Source organism: Panicum virgatum, chromosome 1K (genome assembly GCF_016808335.1).
Source record: "Panicum virgatum strain AP13 chromosome 1K, P.virgatum_v5, whole genome shotgun sequence".
Lineage (NCBI taxonomy): Eukaryota > Viridiplantae > Streptophyta > Magnoliopsida > Poales > Poaceae > Panicum > Panicum virgatum.
Window position 1 is genome coordinate 44,351,239 of NC_053136.1, and position 21,271 is coordinate 44,372,509.

The window sequence follows — 21,271 nt, forward strand, 5'->3', positions numbered from 1 at the left end:
TGAGTTGTTTTGGAAAAGTGTCCGGCAGCTGTGCCATGTGCTACGGTGGATGAGGAGTCCGGTAGCAGATTTAAAACTTGGATCATGTGTGGATCAACACTACGAGTTACTCGGTGCGAGAAAGTTGCTTTGAAAATCCTTTTCTTGCAAATGAACCCCTGCATAAAAATTAACTATTCGCAAATTAAACTCTAGCCTTATCCTTGATTTACCCTGTGCATTGTATTCTATTTATACCCCCTCCGTGGGTGTGGTTGGACTTGCTGAGTACGTTTGTACTCACCCCTTTCCTAATTTTTACAGAGGAAGATCCAGACTTCGTTCCCGAAGACGTTGAGTAGGGGTTTCATCCTGCACCAAACCTTGCTTGTGGATAGGGTCACCCGCAGGAAGCTCCGTATGGCGCAAGACTCTGATGACCTCTTCGTAGTTAATGTCGTTGTGTGGGTTTTAGTTGTTATCCTCGTGATAGTGGCGCTTCACTGTCCATTACTGCGTAGAGTTGTACGGTGATGTACCATCTGATGTAATAAATGAGTTATCAGCCTCCTGAAACTGATATTATATCACATTTAAGTCTTCTCTTATGAGGGGACGCTTCACAAACCAACCTCTATATCCATATGGGCACATATATACCAACCTCTAGATCCACGACAGTTGCAAAAGACACCGCGATGACGTCTCAAATGGTAAACGATGCACAAAAAATGCGATGGATGATGTTGGCAAAAGATTGGAAAAGGCTTCCACCCAGAGCAACTAATTGGCTACACCATGGTCCTACCATAAAGCTATGGTGATGCGAAAGGGCCTGTAGCCTAATAGTTATAAGAGCTTCGGTAACACTTGATGTCTTGAGTTCGACTCCCTATGGGAGCGAATATTATGAGATTTAACGGCGTTGTGCATTCAGTGGTAGGTGACGTTCCCGTCGACAACGAGGCGCCTGTGGTGACTTCGTCAATATCGAGGATTTGCCGGCTCAATCTTCAAAGATGTTCACAGGGGCAGGGTTTGCGTACGTGTATTCATAGGGTGTGAGTGTGCGTGCGTTGTATTGTGTAATCTCAAAAAAAAACAAAGCTATGGTGATGCCGCTGCAGCCTGACGGTAATCTTGCGACTGGGCATGGCCTGCACGGCGCCACTCGGTCAACAGGTCTGGGCGTGCAGTGTGCCCACGTTTTGGCGGTGTTGCGCTCTCCCTGCACCGCTCGCAGCGACCGTTGGGGACAGCTGCTGCCACCGCACCTCCGCAAAGCCGGCAAGCTAAGCCAGCCAAAATGCAAATTGAGATTAATATTTGATACAAACGCATATCTATAACAAGATACATGCAGTTCTCGATGAGATGGGATAACACAAACGGCCCAGGATGCCTTCTCGATTAATTACCATGGTGTCACGGGCAGTGCTCCTTGGGATTAGAAGTCAAGAGGGCATCTGATAAGCACAAAAGAGAAGCTATAACTTGAATTGCTTGCACAATAGCGAATTTGTTGACCCTTGGGAAAATATGCCGCAGCTGGGAGATAAGTGGAGTATGCATGAAGATGAAGTATTTGGAGATTGTAGAACAAAGAAAGAAAGGGAGATTTGTCATGATCAAAACTAGTAAAGGGGATGCAGCCTCTACGACCCATTAAGGTTTGGATTCAAACTTCAAAATTTAATATCCAATGATCTATGGTAGAATACATTACATCACTCAAATAGAGTTTCTTCAAAAAAATTCAAGGATATTTGTCACTTCGAACTGTCAAACAAAAAAGTACACCACAATCAAAAATTAAAAGAATAACTATATAAATAATATATGAAAAGGTTTGAATTATATATTACTTTAATAAATAATAAAAATATGTATCTATATGAGAAAATACCTTTTCTCTCGTGAATTCATATTCCACATGAATACGCCACATAATAATATGATGGATAAAATATGGACAATGCGTTGATATGGCATTTTAGAAAAAAATTACAACGACACAACTAAATGAATTTTTTTGCATAAATTTATTTTAGAGTAAAAAATAAATATTAGCATAGACCTAGCTACCCGTGCTATTTGCGCGGGCCATCTCGCTAATTGTTTGTACTACAAGGATATTATGCCAGATAATCCCGCTTCCATTTTTAGTTAGCCGGTTCGACGGTTCGTTAGTCCACGAGATTAAGCATTCACCCCCGGACTCAAAAGCGGTCCTTGCATCTCGTCAATAAATTATGGAGTCCGTAATATTCCTACTCATTCCAATCTCCTTTCACTACTAAACCCGGAAATCAGAGAAGAATTTTTTTTTCCTCCTCGCCTATAAGTACGCGAGCGGCCAGCCCCCCCAGCTCACCTCGCCTCCCTCGTCGCACTCTGCAGTCGCGCCCGCATCCAAACTCCCGAGTCCTCTGTCTCTCGCGGCCTCTGCCGCTTCAGCTCACCACGCCGCCCCGCGAGCTAGCACGTCGTCCCAGCCGGACCCGTGCCCATGGACTTCAGCGGCGAGATCGACGACTTCAACTTGCAGTTCATCCATGATCAGCTTCTCGGCGGCGAGGCCTGCCTCCCCGTCGTTAACGTTCCTGGCGCCGCGGCGTACTCTGCGCCGCCGTCGGTTCACCCCGCCGCGCAGGCGGCGTTCCAGCATCCCGCGGCGTTCGTGCCGCCGCCGCCGCAGCAGCAGCAGCAGGCGGCTGCGTACGTCGACCTGACAAACGAGTACGCGGACGCCGCCGCCGGGGCGGCCTTCCGGGCGGAGCCGGTGATGATTCGGTTCGGGGGAGAGCCTTCGCCGGTGTCCGACCCCGACCGGAGGCCGCTGCTCACGATCTCCCTGCCCCCGACCTCGCACGCCTGGGGGCCCGCGGCGGGCGCGCCGCTGGCGGCGGCGGCGGCGGCCCTGGACGCGAACGACTTCCGCAAGTACCGCGGCGTGCGGCAGCGGCCGTGGGGCAAGTTCGCGGCGGAGATCCGCGACCCCAAGAAGCGCGGCTCCCGCGTGTGGCTCGGCACCTACGACACCGCCATCGAGGCCGCGCGGGCGTACGACCGCGCCGCGTTCCGCATGCGCGGCGCCAAGGCCATCCTCAACTTCCCCAACGAGGTCGGCTCCCGCGGCGCGGACTTCCTCGCGCCGCCGCCGCCGCCGCAGACGTCGTCCCAGAACAAGCGGAAGCTGGCACACGACGCCGCCGCCGAGGCCGAGCTAGCAGCAGCGAAGTCCGTCAAGGCCGAGGCGTTCGGGTCCCCGGCGTCGTCCCTCACATCGTCGCTGTCGCCCGCGACAACCACGGCCTCGACCGTGACGGCGACGTCCTCGCCGTCGTCGGAGGCCGGAGCGGCCGAGATGTTCCTCCCGTTCCCGATGACGCCGTCGACGTCGAGCTGGACGTGGGAGCAGATGTTCGGCAGCCTGTCGCCGCTCTCGCCGCACCCGCAGCTGGGCTTCCCGGAGGTCACCGTTAATTAAGCGGTTGTCGGCCATATGATTAGGTGTAAAGGCGTTAATAATAATTATTAGCGGTTTTTAGTTATGGACGGCCTTGGCTTTGGACTCATCTCGAGGATTTGGCGTATAGCTTGGAGCTGCATGTGTGTTTGTGTGTGCGTGTGTGTACAGAATGAAAGGGGAGAGGTGATAGAATATTATAGTATATATATATAAGATTAGTGCAATGTGGGTCGGTGAAATAATATCGACATAGATCAATAGACAATAGATGTGGAAATATGAGGAGTAATAATATTAGAAATGATAGAAGAATGAGGTGTCTTATGTGATTTGTACATTAAGTAAAGAAGAGTGTCCTGCCTGCTTTTATTTAACATGTACGTAAATCATATCGCCAATCTGCCATGTAAATCTACTACTATATAGTACGGAGTATGTTGCTTTTTCCTCTTTTCTGGCGCCAGCATAATTGATCAGGACGTGGATAGATGTAGGAGGCACACGTGCGTTGGAATATATGACGTGTAGTGAAATTGTGCCGACTGATATAATCAGTGAAAAATAAGCGTGAAAGGATTCAAGAATTTGGGATTTAGGGGATTCAAAATTTGTATGGCGCGCTACTAGCCAGACGCCAGGAGTCTGGTCAAGTTTGGAAATTTTAGTTACCATTAAAAGTTCATAGATACGCAGAGATTATTACTAACACAAATACCTTAGGGGTTTTCTTGTTGCAAAATGATCAAAATATTGACGTTTCGAATCTAGCTACAAGCAAGACTTTGAAACGCCCCATGCCCCCATAGGTATTTAGCCGTACGTTTTGATGAGACGTTTTGCGTGAATAATGTAAAACATGTGAGCCATCATCAGAAATGATGGTCAGAGCAACCATTTTAAGCCTTCTAAATGTTCCATGAAGGACGAAGACTCCTGCATTGGCTAGCAGAGTACTGGACTAGCTAGTACAACATAGGGAAAAAAATATGATGGTACCCAGCTACTTAATTCAACTTAGTTATGTACACAGCGCAGTTTATTTCTTCTCTGAAATTAATTAATCAACCGTAGACTACTGGACTGCGTAGACTTTTTATACTCCGCTATGCGTGCATGATGCATGGACGTCAATCGTCAACTTCTGCAAGCAGTACGTGGTCTGATCAAAACAGAATCCAAAGGTGGCAGGCACAAGAATTGTGCATTATGAGAGTTTACCGCCACATGGCAATTCGCCGTCAGTTCCTTGCGCGACTGGTACCCCCAGCAGGACGCTATCCACATTGGGAATTACGTTGGGATCCCCCATGGATCAGACTGACGAACCGGTAGTGCTATACTACTGTTTAAGGAAGATGGCATGAAGCTGCATGTTTTTTTCAACGAACTGCATGCAAACAAAAAAAAAAGGTCAGACAGTAGACGGTGTCACGGTGATGAACATGCAATGAATCTTGCCTTGCCTTCGCGCGTGATTCGCCGCATGTTTAGCAAGCTCTAAACCAATGCAGAGAATGGATCAAAGCGAGTCAAAGAGGGCGTGTACTTCGGTCGGACGGTTGATTTGAACAATCTGCGTTCAACGGAGAGGAATGGCTTCCGCTTGTGACTTTCGTCGAGGAGGCCGATTATGGATGCAGTCAAGACTCAAGAAATGAAGCGAGCAGTGTCAGAGTCAGACCGTTGAGATCTCGAGAAGTCTAACCTGATGGAGAGCTAGCTAGCAGTGGTCAATCTACTCTTTTCCTTGTCAAATCAAAATTAAAACGGAAGATCTTTCAGATCTCTCTCTCAACTAGTTCGTGACAAGCACCATTTAAATTTTCTTCAATGTCAAACTCAGAATGTGTTGCAAAAAAAAAACATAAGATTTGCAGTGAATGGCAATGCAAGTTCACTTTTGAACAGTGGACGGGCCAGATATCTTCCCTAAACTCCACTAGTACATGTCAGTGCTACACATATAAAATGGCAAATTGGCTCTAAATATCATGGAGCACAGCCAAACAGGCTCCCCAAAGTTACCCTAGCATTGCTACATCCCTGTCATGGACGAGGGTAATTCCATTGATCCATTCCATTACACGAAAGAAAGCTGTATAGATGCTACGCCTTTTAGAGCATCTGCAAAACAAGCGGGCGTAAGATTCACGTCCAAAGAGCAAAGATACGCCCTACTCCTCCCACCAGCTGCAGGATGAGATGGATCGCAGAAGAGAAAGCGCCGCGGCCTTTCCCGGCGAAATCGACGTAAAAAGCCGCAAAAACTTACTCGGGTTTACGAGAAAGCGCAAGCGGCGTCAATGGGGGAGGAAATTCGGCATCCCGAGGTCAGCCGGCCGGCGGTCGCGGGTCAAGCCGCCGCTTGTTATCGTTGGCCGTGGCCTGCAGGGCTAGAGGCAGCTACGACGCGCGGCGGCGGGGAGGCGACGGCACCGGCGTCCAGTCCCAGCCTCCAGGGTAGCAGCACCGAGGCTGGCGCTGTCGCAGTTCGTTAAAGGGCCACACCACATCACCGGAGAGCAGCGTTTGGTTGGCAAGGGCCCTAGGGTAGCAGGGCGGTTTCATACGGCCTTTTTGACAGGCTATTTTAATTTTAATCTTCAATATTATACTTTTTGAACGTTAATCTTCAAAATTACACTAGTATATTGATCTTTGAGAGCAGAAAAGAAGGAACGGGTATACGGCCATTGATGGGTCAGAACCACTCGTGGATTGGTGGATTCAAAGCTAAACTGAATGCCGCAGTTGGTGATTCATTGCGCTGCAACTTGAATCCACCGAAGATTGTGCTTGTGCTGGAGTACATGTTTCCGCGTCAGACAACTCGTATCAGGTACGGTTCAAACTTCACCGGGCTCCGATCCCTGTGACCCCAGTTTGGACAGGTCAGCTCAATCATGTCCAGCAAAACATCAGCTCGCTGTCCAGCAATTAGCATGATTTGATCGAAGCAAAAGTCAACCTCCGCTGTGCTGCGCCATACAGATGGAGGGCCCAGGAACGGGATCGACCAAGTACGATCCACCCCAGCCTCAATTTGGCCGCCATGTTTCTCCGTTTCAGTCTGATGTACATCGTATGCAATCTGCATCTGCAGAAAACCAAAGCCTCGAGGGGAAATCGGAAAGCGAAATCTACTGCAGGAAGCACCAGTCCACCACCGGCTTGTTCGTCCGGGTCAAAACTGACAAGGAGGGGAGGTAGCTGCTAACTGCTAGCTATCACAACACAATCAATGCGGCCTGCATTCCAATCTCCTTATCCTAGTTGCCTTCCCTTTCGATCTGTGTGCGAGCCGCAACAAAGTCAGAGATCTTGTTGGGCACTCCTGCATACGGTTGGCTGGCAGACGAAGGCCGGAGCCGCTGCACTGGGCGACGACGACGATCGATCGATCGGGACTGCTGTCAATAAAAAAAAGCCCGGAAATGTAAGTACGGGTTTTGATTTGGTTGCTTCGTGCTAACCCCTTTTGGCGTTGTTTGTCTTGCGCGGTTAACTGTGTTTTCATGAATGATTCAAGGGCTGACTTTTGGTGCCGGAGATGATCGTCATGGACGCGGTCGCCTGTCGAAGTGTCGAGTCGGGGGTGTAAACGGCCGACGACCTCTGTCCGCGGTCCGTATACACAGTGGCCGGCTGACTAGTGAGGCTCTGACTTGAGCACTTCTGCAGAGACATGTGTCTCTTTCGACGTGGACGTGACCGTGGGCTTTCGTGGTTGGCAGCTTAAGCTTGTCGAGCTGCAGCCTGCTGGTTACGCATCTGTAACATCCTGCCCATGCTATGTTACGCCAATAACCGCGAGCCAGAATGCAGAGAAACTCAAAGCTGGGAAAAATGTTTCCGACTTGGTACAGCATCGTTCATACTCCGTATTTGATTTCCATACGGGTATACCGCGAGCCAGAGCGCAGAGAGTTTTTTTTTAAAGATGATCCTTTAATTTTATAAGAAATTCATGTGAATGTATGATCCTCTGGAATATAAAAATCGAGGGGATTTTAGCAAATCCTGCCGAATTTATGATGTGGGGTTCAGAAACTCCTAGGCCACCAGGTCCTGCATACGTGTTCCATTGTGTTCAGAAATCCTCAAAAACGACTTGCTCCTCTGGATGCAAGTATGCGTCTCAAGGAAAATCCTGTTCAAGTATCCTTTTTTTTTTAAAAGTAAATCCTGCAGAATTTGGTACGTGGGGTTCAGAAACTGCCAGGCCACCAGCAGTTCTGCAGACGCGCGCCCCATTGCGCTCGGAAATTCTAAAAAGCGAGCGCCAGGTGCTCCGCGAGCCATACACGTTCAGCCAGCCAACAGACTAACAGAGGGGCTGCACGAGGTTCCGTGACAGGATCAGCACACCGATCCCCACCAACAACGTTGACGCGTGCCCTCGGCCATCAACCCCTCGCGAAAGTCAGCCGCTCCGAAGCTCCAAAGTCCTCAGCAGGTAGAACGAACAGCGACGGCCGAGGGACCGCGGCAGGGAGTGAGCTGAGCTCGACGACCCGTTGATGCGGATCGCGGAGGCGGAGGACCATCAATCCGTCCCACAAGTCAGCAGGCGTCGATCGGTCGTTGTCCGCCGACGAGCGCGCCGGCAGCGCACAGTGCTGCAGTGAGCTTGCGAGCCCATTAATGGCGGCGAGCATGCATGTAGTAGCGTGATGCTTGGAGGTCAACCCCCCGCACACGCCCCCCTCTGCCGATGGCTAGGCCGGCTCCGCTCCCGCGTTTCGCTGGGCTCCTGTGATCCCGGCAACCTGGCCGTCCGTCGGCGAAGCCGGTGGTTCACACAGACACGGTGGCTGTGCTGCCCGTGCGAGACCATTAAAACGAGCGGCTCGATCCAGCCCCTCTGTCGGCTCGTGCCTCGCCGGGGTCGCTGTAGCAACCGCCAATCCGTGCCGCCGGGGCACGCACAGCTAGGGGTGGTAAAGGGCCCAATATTTTGAACTAGAAAATCTAAGGATCGGGCCCTAAAAGGGCCGGGCTCTAAACATATGTATTTTTGAACTAAAAAATTTAAGGGCCCTATTGGACTGTGAAAAGGTCACTAGGGCCATGCCCCATTACCACCCCTAGCACAGCCAAGGAGCGAGCGGGAGCCGCGCGGGTCGGCCGCTGTTCATTTTCGGCGTGGGTCGACGCGGCGCGGCGCCTGAGCCGAACGAGGGGGGTAACACGCGTCGCCCGGCGGCCCGGGCCCCGCTGGTACACGCGTCGCCGGGCACGGTGGGAGGGGACGCACGGAACACGGAACACGCACGCCGCGCGACGCAGGGGCTGTCTGTCTGTCGATCGCGCGGCTGACCTCGCGCTTCCGCCGCTTCACCGGGCCGGTGTCAGCGTGCTGAAACGTCGAGCGCCGGCGCTATACGTGCCCGGGGAAATCCGGCCGAGCCGCAGGTACTCGTAGATGTCTAGATCCACACTGGGCATGTACGGCTTCTAGCTGGCTGGTGCGAGACACGTTTTTCGGAGGGATGACGAGCAGCCCAAGTGGTCCGTGCGACGTGTGCCCCTGTGATAGTCACACATGAAAGTGGTGTTTGCAAGACATGGGTCCCGGACATCTACGCCAGAAGGTTTGTGATCGTACCGAGGGTTTGCACGCTAACATGAGCCAGTAAACTTTGCTGCTGGATTTGGATTCAGGTGGAAGTTCATGTTCAACATATATGCTTGGGTTGATGTAACAAAGCCAAGCAATCGTTACAAGAATGTAACCGCGGTGAGGTCCCAACAAAAATGAAATGATGCAGACTCTGTCCAAGACTCGGAACCGGTGCTTTCTCATCGTAATTTTTTTTGAGCGGTTTCTCTTCGTAATTTTGCTAGTGGCCCAAAGTTTGTTTGGTTCAGGAACCTCTTCCATTTTCAATTATCCATGGGCTACTGCCTACTGGGCTTCGCTAGACAGGGTTGGGTTGAGGCAAGACACGCCAGGGGGCTCAACCGCTCGATCGATAGGGAAAAACAATGTATTGAATCGATACATCATCGCTTTCACAAATCTGCTGTATAATTCCATAAAAAAACGCGGGTTATCATTAAGAAATTAATCTCGTTCTATCATTTTGCTAAATAAGTAACCAAGTGGATGTCGAATCCATCGTCATATCATATATCAGAAAGCCAAACAAACATAAGCTGACAACAAAGCTGTTATTCAAACAGATTAGCTCAGTAGCAGGTACAATTGTACAGAGAAGTGCAATACATAAGAGATCGAATGGATCGATTCAGCATACATAGCCCAATACGCTGTAACTTATTTTAGAACACCGACTCCAGTATAAATGTAAGCAAAAGTAGCGGTACACAAGCTGGACAAAAGCAAGTAGAGGTTGGTCCTAGATCCAGTTTTACATACTGTATGCGAAGGCCTCAACTAATTTGACACCAGATGAAATTCACCTGAAAAAAAAAGATGTGAATATTGTGAGAGATGTTGATGAAAAAGAAATAAGATTGACGGTGACGTTACATAGGTTCCAACACCGTCAAAATGAAAATGAATATTGATAGGACCAGCGATCCTACCGCGGCTACGTAGGTTGTAGGGGAGGAGGAGGTTTGCGCAGCCGCCGGCGAGTGGGAGCCGTGGCTGCAAGCAGCGGCGACGGAGGCGGCGGCGGCATGCGTGGCTTGCGCAAGGGACAGAGAGGGAAGCGACGTTGGGGGCTGCCCCGTGAGGCCAGGGCCAGATTATTGCCTTTGTCGGTACCCCAGGACTGGGGTACCCCCTCTTGCTGTGTCTAGATAAGGATCTTGTAGTTATCCTTAACTACATCCAAACAACCGGACCCCTGTGGTCCGGAGTCCTGTTCTCCCAGCAGCGGCCCGGGCCGTTCCACAGTTGGGAAAGGTCTGGAGACACCACGTGTCCCGGAAGAGGCAGGAACTCGTGCGCAAGCAGCCGGGGCTCCGGACCTCCCAAGGAGACCGGACCCCCGCAGGGTCCCGGACCCCTCATGGGGTCCCGGACCCCTCATAGGGTCCTGGACCCCCTGTATAATAACCGGACGCGGGGCGGTCCGGGGCCGCCGCGTGTCTGCAAGACATGACCGTTTGGGTTTCCATACCAACGTTCACCCACCATTGCATTCATTGCGGTAGGTGGACATCTGCATTGATATGGCAGAAGCTGAGGCGTTTCATTGACCAGAGGACACTATTGATCGCGTATTACCAAGGTAGTGGAGCCGCTGGCGCCGCCCACGCCGCGCCTGCCAGTCTGCCATAGCAGATGGATACGACGGCTCGGCTCCGCCCATTATGACGCTACATAATAGCCTCAGCAGGCCACGCCGCAAGCTACGCTACTCCAACGGGCGCCTCGCTGATGGGACAAGAGAAGACCCCCCTGAGTCAGAAGAGCAGCAGTACGCCTATCGGAGGAAAAGATTCGCTACCACTGTAGCCACAGTCACGTTGGGCCCACCTGTCGGGGCATCAACGTTCTATGTATCCGCTCCCCCTTGATCTATAAAAGGAGGGAGCGCCGCTAGAAAACCTCAGGCTGGGCAAGAACCAAGGCCAGCGGAGGATAGGTTCATACACACCACCAAGAACAATACATCTCCCAGTGGACGTAGGGTATTACGCTCCGGCGGCCCGAACCACTCTAAATCGTGTGTTCTTGAGTCCCTTGTCTCAGCGTAGATCCAGAACCATCGCCTAGTACTTCCCCGAGTACTCCCTCACTGGGAATAGGCGGGTGCGTTCCGCCACCCGGCTGTGGGTACCCCTAGAACCCCGTGCCATTTTGGCACTGTCCGTGGGGAAGTCAGGCGCAGGTTGGATCTTCAGGCCTCTGGGCTGTGTTCTTCCTCTGCAACGACGAACCTGAAGATGAAGGAAGGCAGGGCCACACTCACTCCAGCTGTCTTGGCACCGGCGCAGCAACGCCCTCGGTGCGGTGGCGCACGACAGCGACGCCTGCTGTGCGTCGCCACTGCGACACCTCGGAGCAGGCGTAGCGGCGCACAGCGGAGGCGCCGCTGGGCGCTGCTGCCCCTACGTCGACTCAAGGTTTTCTCTCAAGCAACGGCCACACCTCCTCTGCGGTGGTATGGTGTCGGCTCAAGGCTTCCTCTCAACATGGAGCCAGGAGCCGACGGCCATCCCGGAGGATGTGGACCGTGTCGTCCTGCCGTCTCCAGCACCGGAGATCCACCTCAGCGTTGCTCGGTGCTGCTGCAGACAGGACCCCGCCTCCTCGCGCGGGGGCCCCTGGCGCTAGCACCAAGGACAAGCCGGCGAACGACCGCACTTCTCCACGCGTCGCACCGGTCCATCTGCTGCGCAAGCGCTCTGGTTTCCATCGGCAACGGCGACGGCAGGGGGAGGGGGCCTCTTCCATTCAAAGCCAAAGAATTTGTCTCATGCCATGTAAGCATGTGACAGCTCTTAGGCAAGGAGGGGTCCCCGAGCTCCCGAGGTGATGCTGGATGATGCGGTTCAGGCACATCCAGGGCGCCTTCACGCGCTGTATAGCATGCAGCCGTAGGTTACTCCTAAGAAAGGAATGAGAGATTTTCTCCTTTGTAATAGCGTGGCGTCTACGTGTGTGTCCAGAGCGGTCAAGGTCCGACCTTGTAAACCCGACCTCTGGCCCTATCACACAAACAGGCAAAAGCGGTCCGGAGCGGTGGAGGTCCGACCTCGTAATCCCGACCTCCGATGTATACCGTGACAACCACAATAATAAAGGAGATTTTCTTCTTCAGTTTTACCTAGGCTCCACCCTGATTATATTTATTCGCCTTGGTTTAACTATTCTTTCCTCTTGACCGGAGTTTCCCTTATTGCTAACAATCCAAGTTAAGTTGCTGGCTTGTGGTCAGGTGAAGACACCCCTTCTAGCTGGAAGGCAGTCCGGACCCCTAAGAACCTGCTCTGGAGAAGTGGTATTTGTATCCTGGGGTAGAGAAGCTCCGCGTGGCTTAGCCTGGTAATGTACCCTAAGTTTACGTACTTCACTACCCTGTTACAAGTACTCTAGTATCCAGAACTGCTGTCTTTAGAGGTCCCGGGCTCTCTTCTAGTATAAGGCTTGGTTTCTTTGCACCTTACTATGAGGTCCGGTAACATGCTTCATCGGATTGTCAGCAACGGTCGCTCCATCCAAGTCCACTCCGGTGGCCCGCTCCGGCGGAGACCGCTCGCCACGGTCGCTCCAAGTCCACTCCGGTGGCCCGCTCCGGCGGAGACCGCTCGCCACGGTCGCTCCAAGTCCACTCCGGTGGCCCGCTCCGACGGAGACCGCTCGCCACGGTCGCTCCAAGTCCAATCCAGTGGCCCGCTCCGGCGGAGACCGCTCGCCACGGTCGCTCCAAGTCTACTCCGGTGGCCCGCTCCGGCGGAGACCGCTCGCCACGGTCGACAAGAGCCGGGTCCGGGAAGTGATGCTTACTCCCTGAGCGATCCGAAGTCTGTGTAGCCGCTTAGCTTGGTTCCGTACCCTAAGCCTACACCTTCGTCGCCCAATGGAGAGCGCTCTAAGTACCTGAGCCTGGCAACAGGCATACCGGCCTCAGGGGTCCGGGATGCCCGCTCTCTCCATGAGCACGCCAGCGCAATCAACTTGCGTAGGAACACATCACGATGGTGGCCCCACCTGCGGGTTCGTACCTCACCCGAGGTGGGCCCGGGGGCCACTGTCGGTACCCCAGGACTGGGGTACCCCCTCTTGCTGTGTCTAGGCAAGGATCTTGTAGTTATCCTTAACTACATCCAAACAGCCGGACCCCTCAGGGATCTTGCTGTGTCTATCATTTTGCTAAATAAGTAACCAAGTGGATGTCGAATCCATCGTCATATCATATATCAGAAAGCCAAACAAACATAAGCTGACAACAAAGCTGTTATTCAAACAGATTAGCTCAGTAGCAGGTACAATTGTACAGAGAAGTGCAATACATAAGAGATCGAATGGATCGATTCAGCATACATAGCCCAATACGCTGTAACTTATTTTAGAACACCGACTCCAGTATAAATGTAAGCAAAAGTAGCGGTACACAAGCTGGACAAAAGCAAGTAGAGGTTGGTCCTAGATCCAGTTTTACATACTGTATGCGAAGGCCTCAACTAATTTGACACCAGATGAAATTCACCTGAAAAAAAAAAGATGTGAATATTGTGAGAGATGTTGATGAAAAAGAAATAAGATTGACGGTGACGTTACATAGGTTCCAACACCGTCAAAATGAAAATGAATATTGATAGGACCAGCGATCCTACCGCGGCTACGTAGGTTGTAGGGATGTGAGGAGGGAGGAGGAGGTTTGCGCAGCCGCCGGCGAGTGGGAGCCGTGGCTGCAAGCAGCGGCGACGGAGGCGGCGGCGGCATGCGTGGCTTGCGCAAGGGACAGAGAGGGAAGCGACGTTGGGGGCTGCCCCGTGAGGCCAGGGCCAGATTATTGCCTTTGTCGGTACCCCAGGACTGGGGTACCCCCTCTTGCTGTGTCTAGATAAGGATCTTGTAGTTATCCTTAACTACATCCAAACAACCGGACCCCTGTGGTCCGGAGTCCTGTTCTCCCAGCAGCGGCCCGGGCCGTTCCACAGTTGGGAAAGGTCTGGAGACACCATGTGTCCCGGAAGAGGCAGGAACTCGTGCGCAAGCAGCCGGGGCTCCGGACCTCCCAAGGAGACCGGACCCCCGCAGGGTCCCGGACCCCTCATGGGGTCCCGGACCCCTCATAGGGTCCTGGACCCCCTGTATAATAACCGGACGCGGGGCGGTCCGGGGCCGCCGCGTGTCTGCAAGACATGACCGTTTGAGTTTCCATACCAACGTTCACCCACCATTGCATTCATTGCGGTAGGTGGACATCTGCATTGATATGGCAGAAGCTGAGGCGTTTCATTGACCAGGGGACACTATTGATCGCGTATTACCAAGGTAGTGGAGCCGCTGGCGCCGCCCACGCCGCGCCTGCCAGTCTGCCATAGCAGATGGATACGACGGCTCGGCTCCGCCCATTATGACGCTACATAATAGCCTCAGCAGGCCACGCCGCAAGCTACGCTACTCCAACGGGCGCCTCGCTGATGGGACAAGAGAAGACCCCCCTGAGTCAGAAGAGCAGCAGTACGCCTATCGGAGGAAAAGATTCGCTACCACTGTAGCCACAGTCACGTTGAGCCCACCTGTCGGGGCATCAACGTTCTATGTATCCGCTCCCCCTTGATCTATAAAAGGAGGGAGCGCCGCTAGAAAACCTTAGGCTGGGCAAGAACCAAGGCCAGCGGAGGATAGGTTCATACACACCACCAAGAACAATACATCTCCCAGTGGACGTAGGGTATTACGCTCCGGCGGCCCGAACCACTCTAAATCGTGTGTTCTTGAGTCCCTTGTCTCAGCGTAGATCCAGAACCATCGCCTAGTACTTCCCCGAGTACTCCCTCACTGGGAATAGGCGGGTGCGTTCCGCCACCCGGCTGTGGGTACCCCTAGAACCCCGCGACAGCCTTCCTTGCTTCTTTCTCAATTGTTTAGGGATACTTATATCCTTTTACCAACCAACTAATTATGGAAACAATTAAAATATCTAAAGGACCAGATCTTAGCCACTAGTGCGACGGCGACATTGATACGTGATCATTGGCAGCGGCTGCGCCGGCTCGGGCGCATGGGCTGGCTGGGCTTGGGCCCTAACAAATATCATTTATGAATTCAACTAAGTTAGCCCATTCCCTTCAATTGTCTAGAATACTTGATTACCATAGCCAAGTATCAAGCCATGCAAACAGTCAATTCAATTCGTAAGGTAAAGGGAAGTGGGGGTGAAAGATAATGACTACTAGCTAAAGAAGGTACTATGAAATTGTAGCTAGGTTGCTGTGTCACATCTTTGGAATTTGATCTACAATTATATGATTTTTAAAGTTATGCTCAGGCCAATTCTAGTTGATTTTGTCAGAACAATGGATCAAGGCTGTTTCAAGATTTTCACAACAGGTAATTGGTTTCACTTATAAAAAATATCAGCGGATCATCCAATTTGAGTGTAGACAGGAACAAGAAATTAGAGGAAAAAAAAATCACAGTATGCACAGACAAAATGTATTTGTGGAACAGGTGGCCCATTGCCAGCTACCATCAATATGAATGCCAGATGAAAATAGAGGCGAAATGTGCACCATCCTTGTGATTTGATGGGCATGGCACTAAACAGTCGCTGAGTGCATTGCTTGGAGGTCACAGTAAATGGAGACTAGGAGCCAAGCCGTAACGGTCCTGGCGACGGAGGAATCATGATGTGGCCTAAGAGAAAGGCAAGCAGCGAAATTCCTAGTCACGAGGTAGTGATTATTTAGGACAGTAATGATCTAGGACCAGGAGGTGAGGAGCAAACCAAGGATGCTTTAGGATGAGTTTGTCATCTAGCAGCACATGAAGAAAAATTTAGAGCATAGAACATCCAAAACGACTAGTGCAACACTGCCACGACAGGCTTCTGGACTTCTGGTATGCATCCTTTGCTAGTCAAGTTTAGCAAGTTGTCAAGGGACTTCAGACTCAATAGGCTAGGCAGGCAAATCTTGGGGGTATTGATCATTTGATAAACTTAAGGGAGATACTCACACAATTCGTGTATAGGGTTATGTTAGATGAATGCAGGGAAAAACAAAGATAAAGAGGGAAAACAATCAAGTTTCAACATTCCTGGCTGTGTACTGAAAATATGAAAAATTCTGCAAAGCAAAAGGCATGCAAGAAACTGAATCGTCAGCTCATATTAGTTTCAGATTAGAGTTTTAGACACTGCTATTTGCTAACAAGAAATAAAGTTTAGGGGTGAGTAAACTGGCCATCCAATAACCACCTTATTAAGATTTAAGAGTAATCACAAATCTAAAATAACCACCTAGTCACAAATCAGCTGCTTTGAAGTTCGAACTTTCAACAATCGGAAATAAAAGTTGATTAACTGATAAGCTAATCCAAGAGCAATATGTACCTAAAGTAGAGGTTTTGCTATTTCCTACACTAGATTACTATTTACTACAATAACTGAACCCATTTGATGCTGAAGCCTGATCTAGCCTTAGATTATAATCTTATACATATTTGATGTCAAAAGGTACATCTAAGACATATTGCAATCAGGGCCCCTAGTCCCTGGAGTATTATGATTGTAATATGCTATTGTTGGAAACAGAAGAGAAACTGTACTAGAAAAACAAAATAGATTACTATGAGTAAGCATTAGTCAGAGTTAACCATGGAACCTAGAGTATGACTGCAAAACATAAGAAAAACTATCAGACACAGTTGCCTAATATCAGCTCTACCAGTTTGCAGAAAGCAGTCAAATGTAACACATTTCAGGATAACAGCTCAGCTATAGCCTATAAGGTTATAATCAGAATGGAAAAGAGAAGGTGCCAGCATAAACAAGAAAGGAGAACCAAGCATTAAATCCTTTCATCTCTAAACAAGAAAGGAGAACCAAGCATTAAATCCTTTCATCTCTAACAATAATAACTATACACTCACACAAGGATCAATCAAGCATGGAAAGACTCATATCGACAAAGCTATGCAGTGGAACAAAACATGAGTTCCAATTATCTCACCTGTCCCTCATGCTGCGGCTTTCGACGCAATCATTCCAGTCTTCCGGGCATACGCAAAGATCCCTCCAGCCTCAATGACCGGCCCGGCATCGCCAATAGGTTTCAGCTTGTACTCCTTGCCGGATGTGTGGTTAATAAAGACGGAATTGCCAAGGTCCACGGTGACGACATCCCCAGTCTTGCACTCCTTCCAGGCTCCGGCGTCGGTGAGCTCCAGAGGGTAGACCTCTCCCGTGGCCACGGAGTTGCGGAAGAAGATGCGCGCGTAGCTCTCCGCCACGACGGCGCGCGCGCCGGCGGCCCCGAGCGCGACGGGCGCGTGCTCGCGGGAGGAGCCGCACCCGAAGTTGGCCCCGCCGACGATGACGGCGTAGTGGGTGGACTCCTCTCCCGGGGCGACGAAGGGCGTCGGGTAGGCCGCGGAGGGGAGCCCCGCGAAGGCGAAGGAGCCGAGCTTGCGGTACTCGTCGGGCTTGGACGGCACCAGGGTGAGGTGCTCGGCGGGGATGATCTGGTCGGTGTCGATGTTGTCGCCCACCACGAATACCTCGCCGTGGAAGACCGCGGACGAGGGGGAGCTGCCGCCCGCCGCGGCCGCGGCCGCAGCCGCCTTGGGGGCGAGGGGCCCAGCCCGGCGGCATTTCAGCGCGGGGTGGCGGAGAGGGGTGACCTGGGTGCGCCGGAGGAGCGCGCTGGTAGGCGCTGGCCTGGGGGCGAGCGCCGCCGTTGACGCCCCCGCCGCCGTCGCCGCCGCTGACGGAGCCGCCGCCATGATACGGTCTCGGCTTGGACGCTTGGTGCTTGTCGTTTGGTTGGGGGGGATTGGGATCGGGGTGGGTTTAGGGCAAGGGCTGAAACGGGTCGAATGCGCTAACCCTGGATTACGCTACTGACGGCCATTATAACACCAGTCGCGTGATTCCGTAAGCGCCACGAAACTGGGCCACGTAGGCCCATTCGAGTTTCGTAGACGCCACGAAACCGAGGCGTCGGTCCACCGGACGAGAACTTTCTTGCTGATTGGGCTGTTGGGCCGCACTTGGTTCTTCTTCGCAGCCTCGCCCGAACGACACGAGCAGATATAATAAAAATAAAACTGATCGAATGAAATATTTATGTGCGGGAATAAATTAAATTTGAGTTCCTGTGGTTCCATTAATCCATTCCATCGGGCATGACGACGTAGTCGTCGTTTCTTAAGCTGAAGTTGGCGAGAAGAAAGCCTCAGCGTGCTGGATTGGATACAAGTGGATGTACTCAACTGAGCTAAGTAGCTGAGCCGAGCGTTGTTCCTATGATTCTCGCAACGCACACCGCCATTATCCGCAAGCTGGCCTTTTGTCTTCGGATAAGCCTGTGCTCTGATTCTTGCTCGTCGGCGCTACCAAGAAATAGTCTTTCATCGCGACCACTAACTCATCGGTTAATTAGCTCATGCTTAGTACTAGAGCGTAAAGTTCCCGGAACACGCGGCTCTCGTACGCTGCAAGCAAGCTGCTGCAAATTTGCATTTGCCTGTGCAGTGACGCTAGCTATACCGGCCTATCACGCTACTAGGAAAAGTGTACGGCGCCATGCCGCCATCGCTTGCTCCGATCCGAAACGCGACGATTCCCACGCGGCTGGCACGTCGTAGCAGCAGCCTGCTAAGTATCTTTCTTGTGTCTTGTGGGCTTGTGGCTTTGTGAGAGTGACGTGGACTCCACATGAGGTTTCTCCGAGATAAAGCGTTCGTACGCGTGCGCGGTGGGAGCATTTCTGTGGTCGCGGGTCGCCTCCTGAATCTCGTACCAGCCCACCAGATCGATCGGAGCACGCGGCAGTTAGCGGACACAGTAGGCCGGTAGCACGTCAGTCAGTGGCTGAGCGAGATCGATGGAGGGCAGCCTGCTTGTAGATTCCGCCGCGGCGAGCCTGGGCGCCACGCCGGCGGCGCGCCGCCGCCGCGCGAGGTTCTTGAGCTGTCCTTGCTCTGCTTCCAGCGGTATGAATGATATAGCGCTTCCTTCTTCTGCACGATCTACTCGCCATCCTGGCTCGCATTTGCTATTGGTAACTCGTGCTACTGTTGAATCCAGATGCACCGGCGACGAGGGCCTGGACGTCCTACTCCTCCGCTTGCAAGATGCCGAGGACGGTGAAGCCGGTGTCGCGCGTGAACGGGTGGAGGAACGGCGGCAATGGCCACGGGTGGGCGACGGCGCGGGAGGAGAGCTCGTCCGTTCTGGAGGCCCTGGAGGACGAGTACGGCGGAGTCGTCGTCGACGCCCACCGCCTGCCGTCCGGCACGGGCGAGTTCGCGCGGTCCCTGGCGGCGTCGCTCTCCTACTGGAAGTCGGCGGTGCGTCACCGCGGCCGAACGGCCTTCTTCTTTTTGAGCGCCGGATAATATTGCCACGGAAAAAATGACCTGTGTCAGGTGCTTACGACAGTAACTTCTGTTACAGGGCAAGAAAGGGGTGTGGCTGAAATTACCGCTGGATCGCTCCGAGTTCATTCCACTAGCAGTAAAAGTACGATAAACTAAATCAAACTGTAAAAGCAAGCTGCTCCAGATTACCTTCATCTGTTGGTCTGAATCATGGTGCAAACAAGTGCCTGTCAGTTACTAGTACCAGTTATGTGATGTTACTTTTTAGCTGGGTGCAGGAGGGCTTCAGGTACCACCACGCAGAGGAGTCGTATCTGATGCTAACGTACTGGATCCCCGACGAGCCCTGCTTGCTCCCGGCGAATGCCTCTCACCAGGTCGGAGTCGGGGGCTTTGTGATCAACGACCAAATGGAGGTGAGCCTATAATCATGCGCCAGTGCATTTTCCATCGACTGTGGAAGGATAAGTAGAAGTCTGTGATGTGTCTGCACTTTGTATGTGATTCTGACGGCATTTTTTTTCTTGTGCACTCGTCAAGGTTCTCGTGGTTCAAGAGAAGTATTCTGCTTCATCGTCGCTTGGTGCTTGGAAACTCCCAACGGGATTCATCCATGCGGTGAGGAGTCAGACAATTAGACGGATACCTGGTATGATGTGAGCTCTAATTGCGATGTCCATTGTTGAAGAATGTTTGGTTGCTTTGTGGCAGTCAGAGGAGTTTTTTACAGGAGCTGTCAGAGAGGTCAAGGAGGAGACTGGAGTAAGAAAAATGGATTGTTCTATTATTGTTGTCTGTTGGAGTAAAAGATTGTTCTGATATTTGCTCTTCAGTTAATGGGCTTACATTTTTATGGGATTAATCATGAATATAGTTCCCTCGATGCATTTGCAGGTTGACACTGAGTTTATGGAACTGATTGCTTTCAGGTAACAATGGTTCCACTCTTGCTCACTGTATTAGTCATCATAGACGCGTGTGAAATTATAGGATTTTGTTATGCACTTGCACTGCTCAGTAGAACATCATTCCTGATGCAGATGCAGCCATCCAGAGTTTCAGAACACCTTATTTGACTATTTGTTGGCCTGAAATTGTGGCAGGCATGCGCATAACGTGGCGTTCCAAAAGTCGGACCTGTTCTTCATCTGCCTGCTGAGACCACTATCCAACGAAATCAAGATCGACGAGGCGGAAATTCAAGCAGCAAAGGTAGATGCATACAGAACGCTTACCCAGCGTTGGCTCGCCAAACGAGCGAGCGTATCTTCGTAAATTTTTCTGAAGAGAGCACACGTGTGGTTCGCATTGCAGTGGATGCCGCTCCGGGAGTTCATGGAGCAGCCGTTGGTCCAGGAGGACCACATGTTCAGGAAGATCTCCGACATCTGCGTGCAGCGCCTCCGGAGGCGCTACCGCGGGCTGACGGCGCACCGCGTGGTCTCCAAGTTCGACGCCGGGGCGTCCACCTTGTACTACAGCGTCGCCGAGCACGACCGCGGATACCTGAGCTGACGGATCACTGGCTGCTTCTGCATCATGTTCCCATAAGAAGATCCATTCCATTCAGGGCGTGATGTGATGTGACCCCAATTGCCCAAAATTTTCCTGTGCGATGCTCCGGCACGGCACGAGTGCATGACTCTTGAGGCGCCTCGAACAATGGCGATTGCCAGGGTCGCGATCTGTATGTTCCTGTGCGCAGAAGGATTCATCACCGCTGCCGCTTTGACTGTTGGTTTGCACTTTGCGTGATCTCGCGCGAACGGGAATGCCGGATCGGAAGCATGCTCCATGACGTGCATTGGATTGGGTCGGCGCCGAGACACGCTCGCGTGCTGTCT

General features: G+C 52.0%; 3 protein-coding genes across 5 annotated transcripts; 2 read left to right on the forward strand and 1 right to left on the reverse strand.

The window, feature by feature from the left end:
• The first annotated feature begins 2,366 nt into the window (after positions 1 to 2,366).
• Positions 2,367 to 3,818, forward strand: LOC120657323 (ethylene-responsive transcription factor 6-like). The gene has a single exon (XM_039935624.1). The coding sequence runs from the start codon at positions 2,489 to 2,491 to the stop codon at positions 3,467 to 3,469; it is 981 nt and encodes a 326-aa protein (XP_039791558.1). The 5' UTR covers positions 2,367 to 2,488; the 3' UTR covers positions 3,470 to 3,818.
• A 5,788-nt stretch (positions 3,819 to 9,606) lies between these two features.
• Positions 9,607 to 17,922, reverse strand: LOC120711447 (3-isopropylmalate dehydratase small subunit 1-like). 2 transcript variants are annotated; one of them, XM_039996980.1, is made up of 2 exons: positions 17,057 to 17,917; positions 9,607 to 9,877 (listed from the first exon to the last, which is right to left on the reverse strand). In XM_039996980.1, exon 1 carries the CDS (start codon positions 17,826 to 17,828, stop codon positions 17,064 to 17,066), a length of 765 nt encoding a protein of 254 aa, XP_039852914.1. In that variant the 5' UTR covers positions 17,829 to 17,917; the 3' UTR covers positions 9,607 to 9,877; positions 17,057 to 17,063. The 2 variants fall into 2 exon arrangements, with proteins under 2 accessions (XP_039852914.1, XP_039852904.1); XM_039996970.1 differs by lacking the exon at positions 9,607 to 9,877 and adding an exon at positions 13,311 to 13,581 and having other exon boundaries at positions 17,057 to 17,922.
• An 888-nt stretch (positions 17,923 to 18,810) lies between these two features.
• LOC120711435 (nudix hydrolase 8-like) lies at positions 18,811 to 21,172 on the forward strand. 2 transcript variants are annotated; one of them, XM_039996955.1, is made up of 9 exons: positions 18,811 to 19,040; positions 19,135 to 19,397; positions 19,504 to 19,569; positions 19,706 to 19,843; positions 19,968 to 20,076; positions 20,158 to 20,189; positions 20,322 to 20,356; positions 20,531 to 20,639; positions 20,742 to 21,172. In XM_039996955.1, exons 1-9 carry the CDS (start codon positions 18,932 to 18,934, stop codon positions 20,940 to 20,942), a joined length of 1,062 nt encoding a protein of 353 aa, XP_039852889.1. In that variant the 5' UTR covers positions 18,811 to 18,931; the 3' UTR covers positions 20,943 to 21,172. The 2 variants fall into 2 exon arrangements, with proteins under 2 accessions (XP_039852889.1, XP_039852894.1); XM_039996960.1 differs by having other exon boundaries at positions 18,815 to 19,040; positions 19,968 to 20,045; positions 20,139 to 20,189.
• Positions 21,173 to 21,271: the final 99 nt, after the last annotated feature.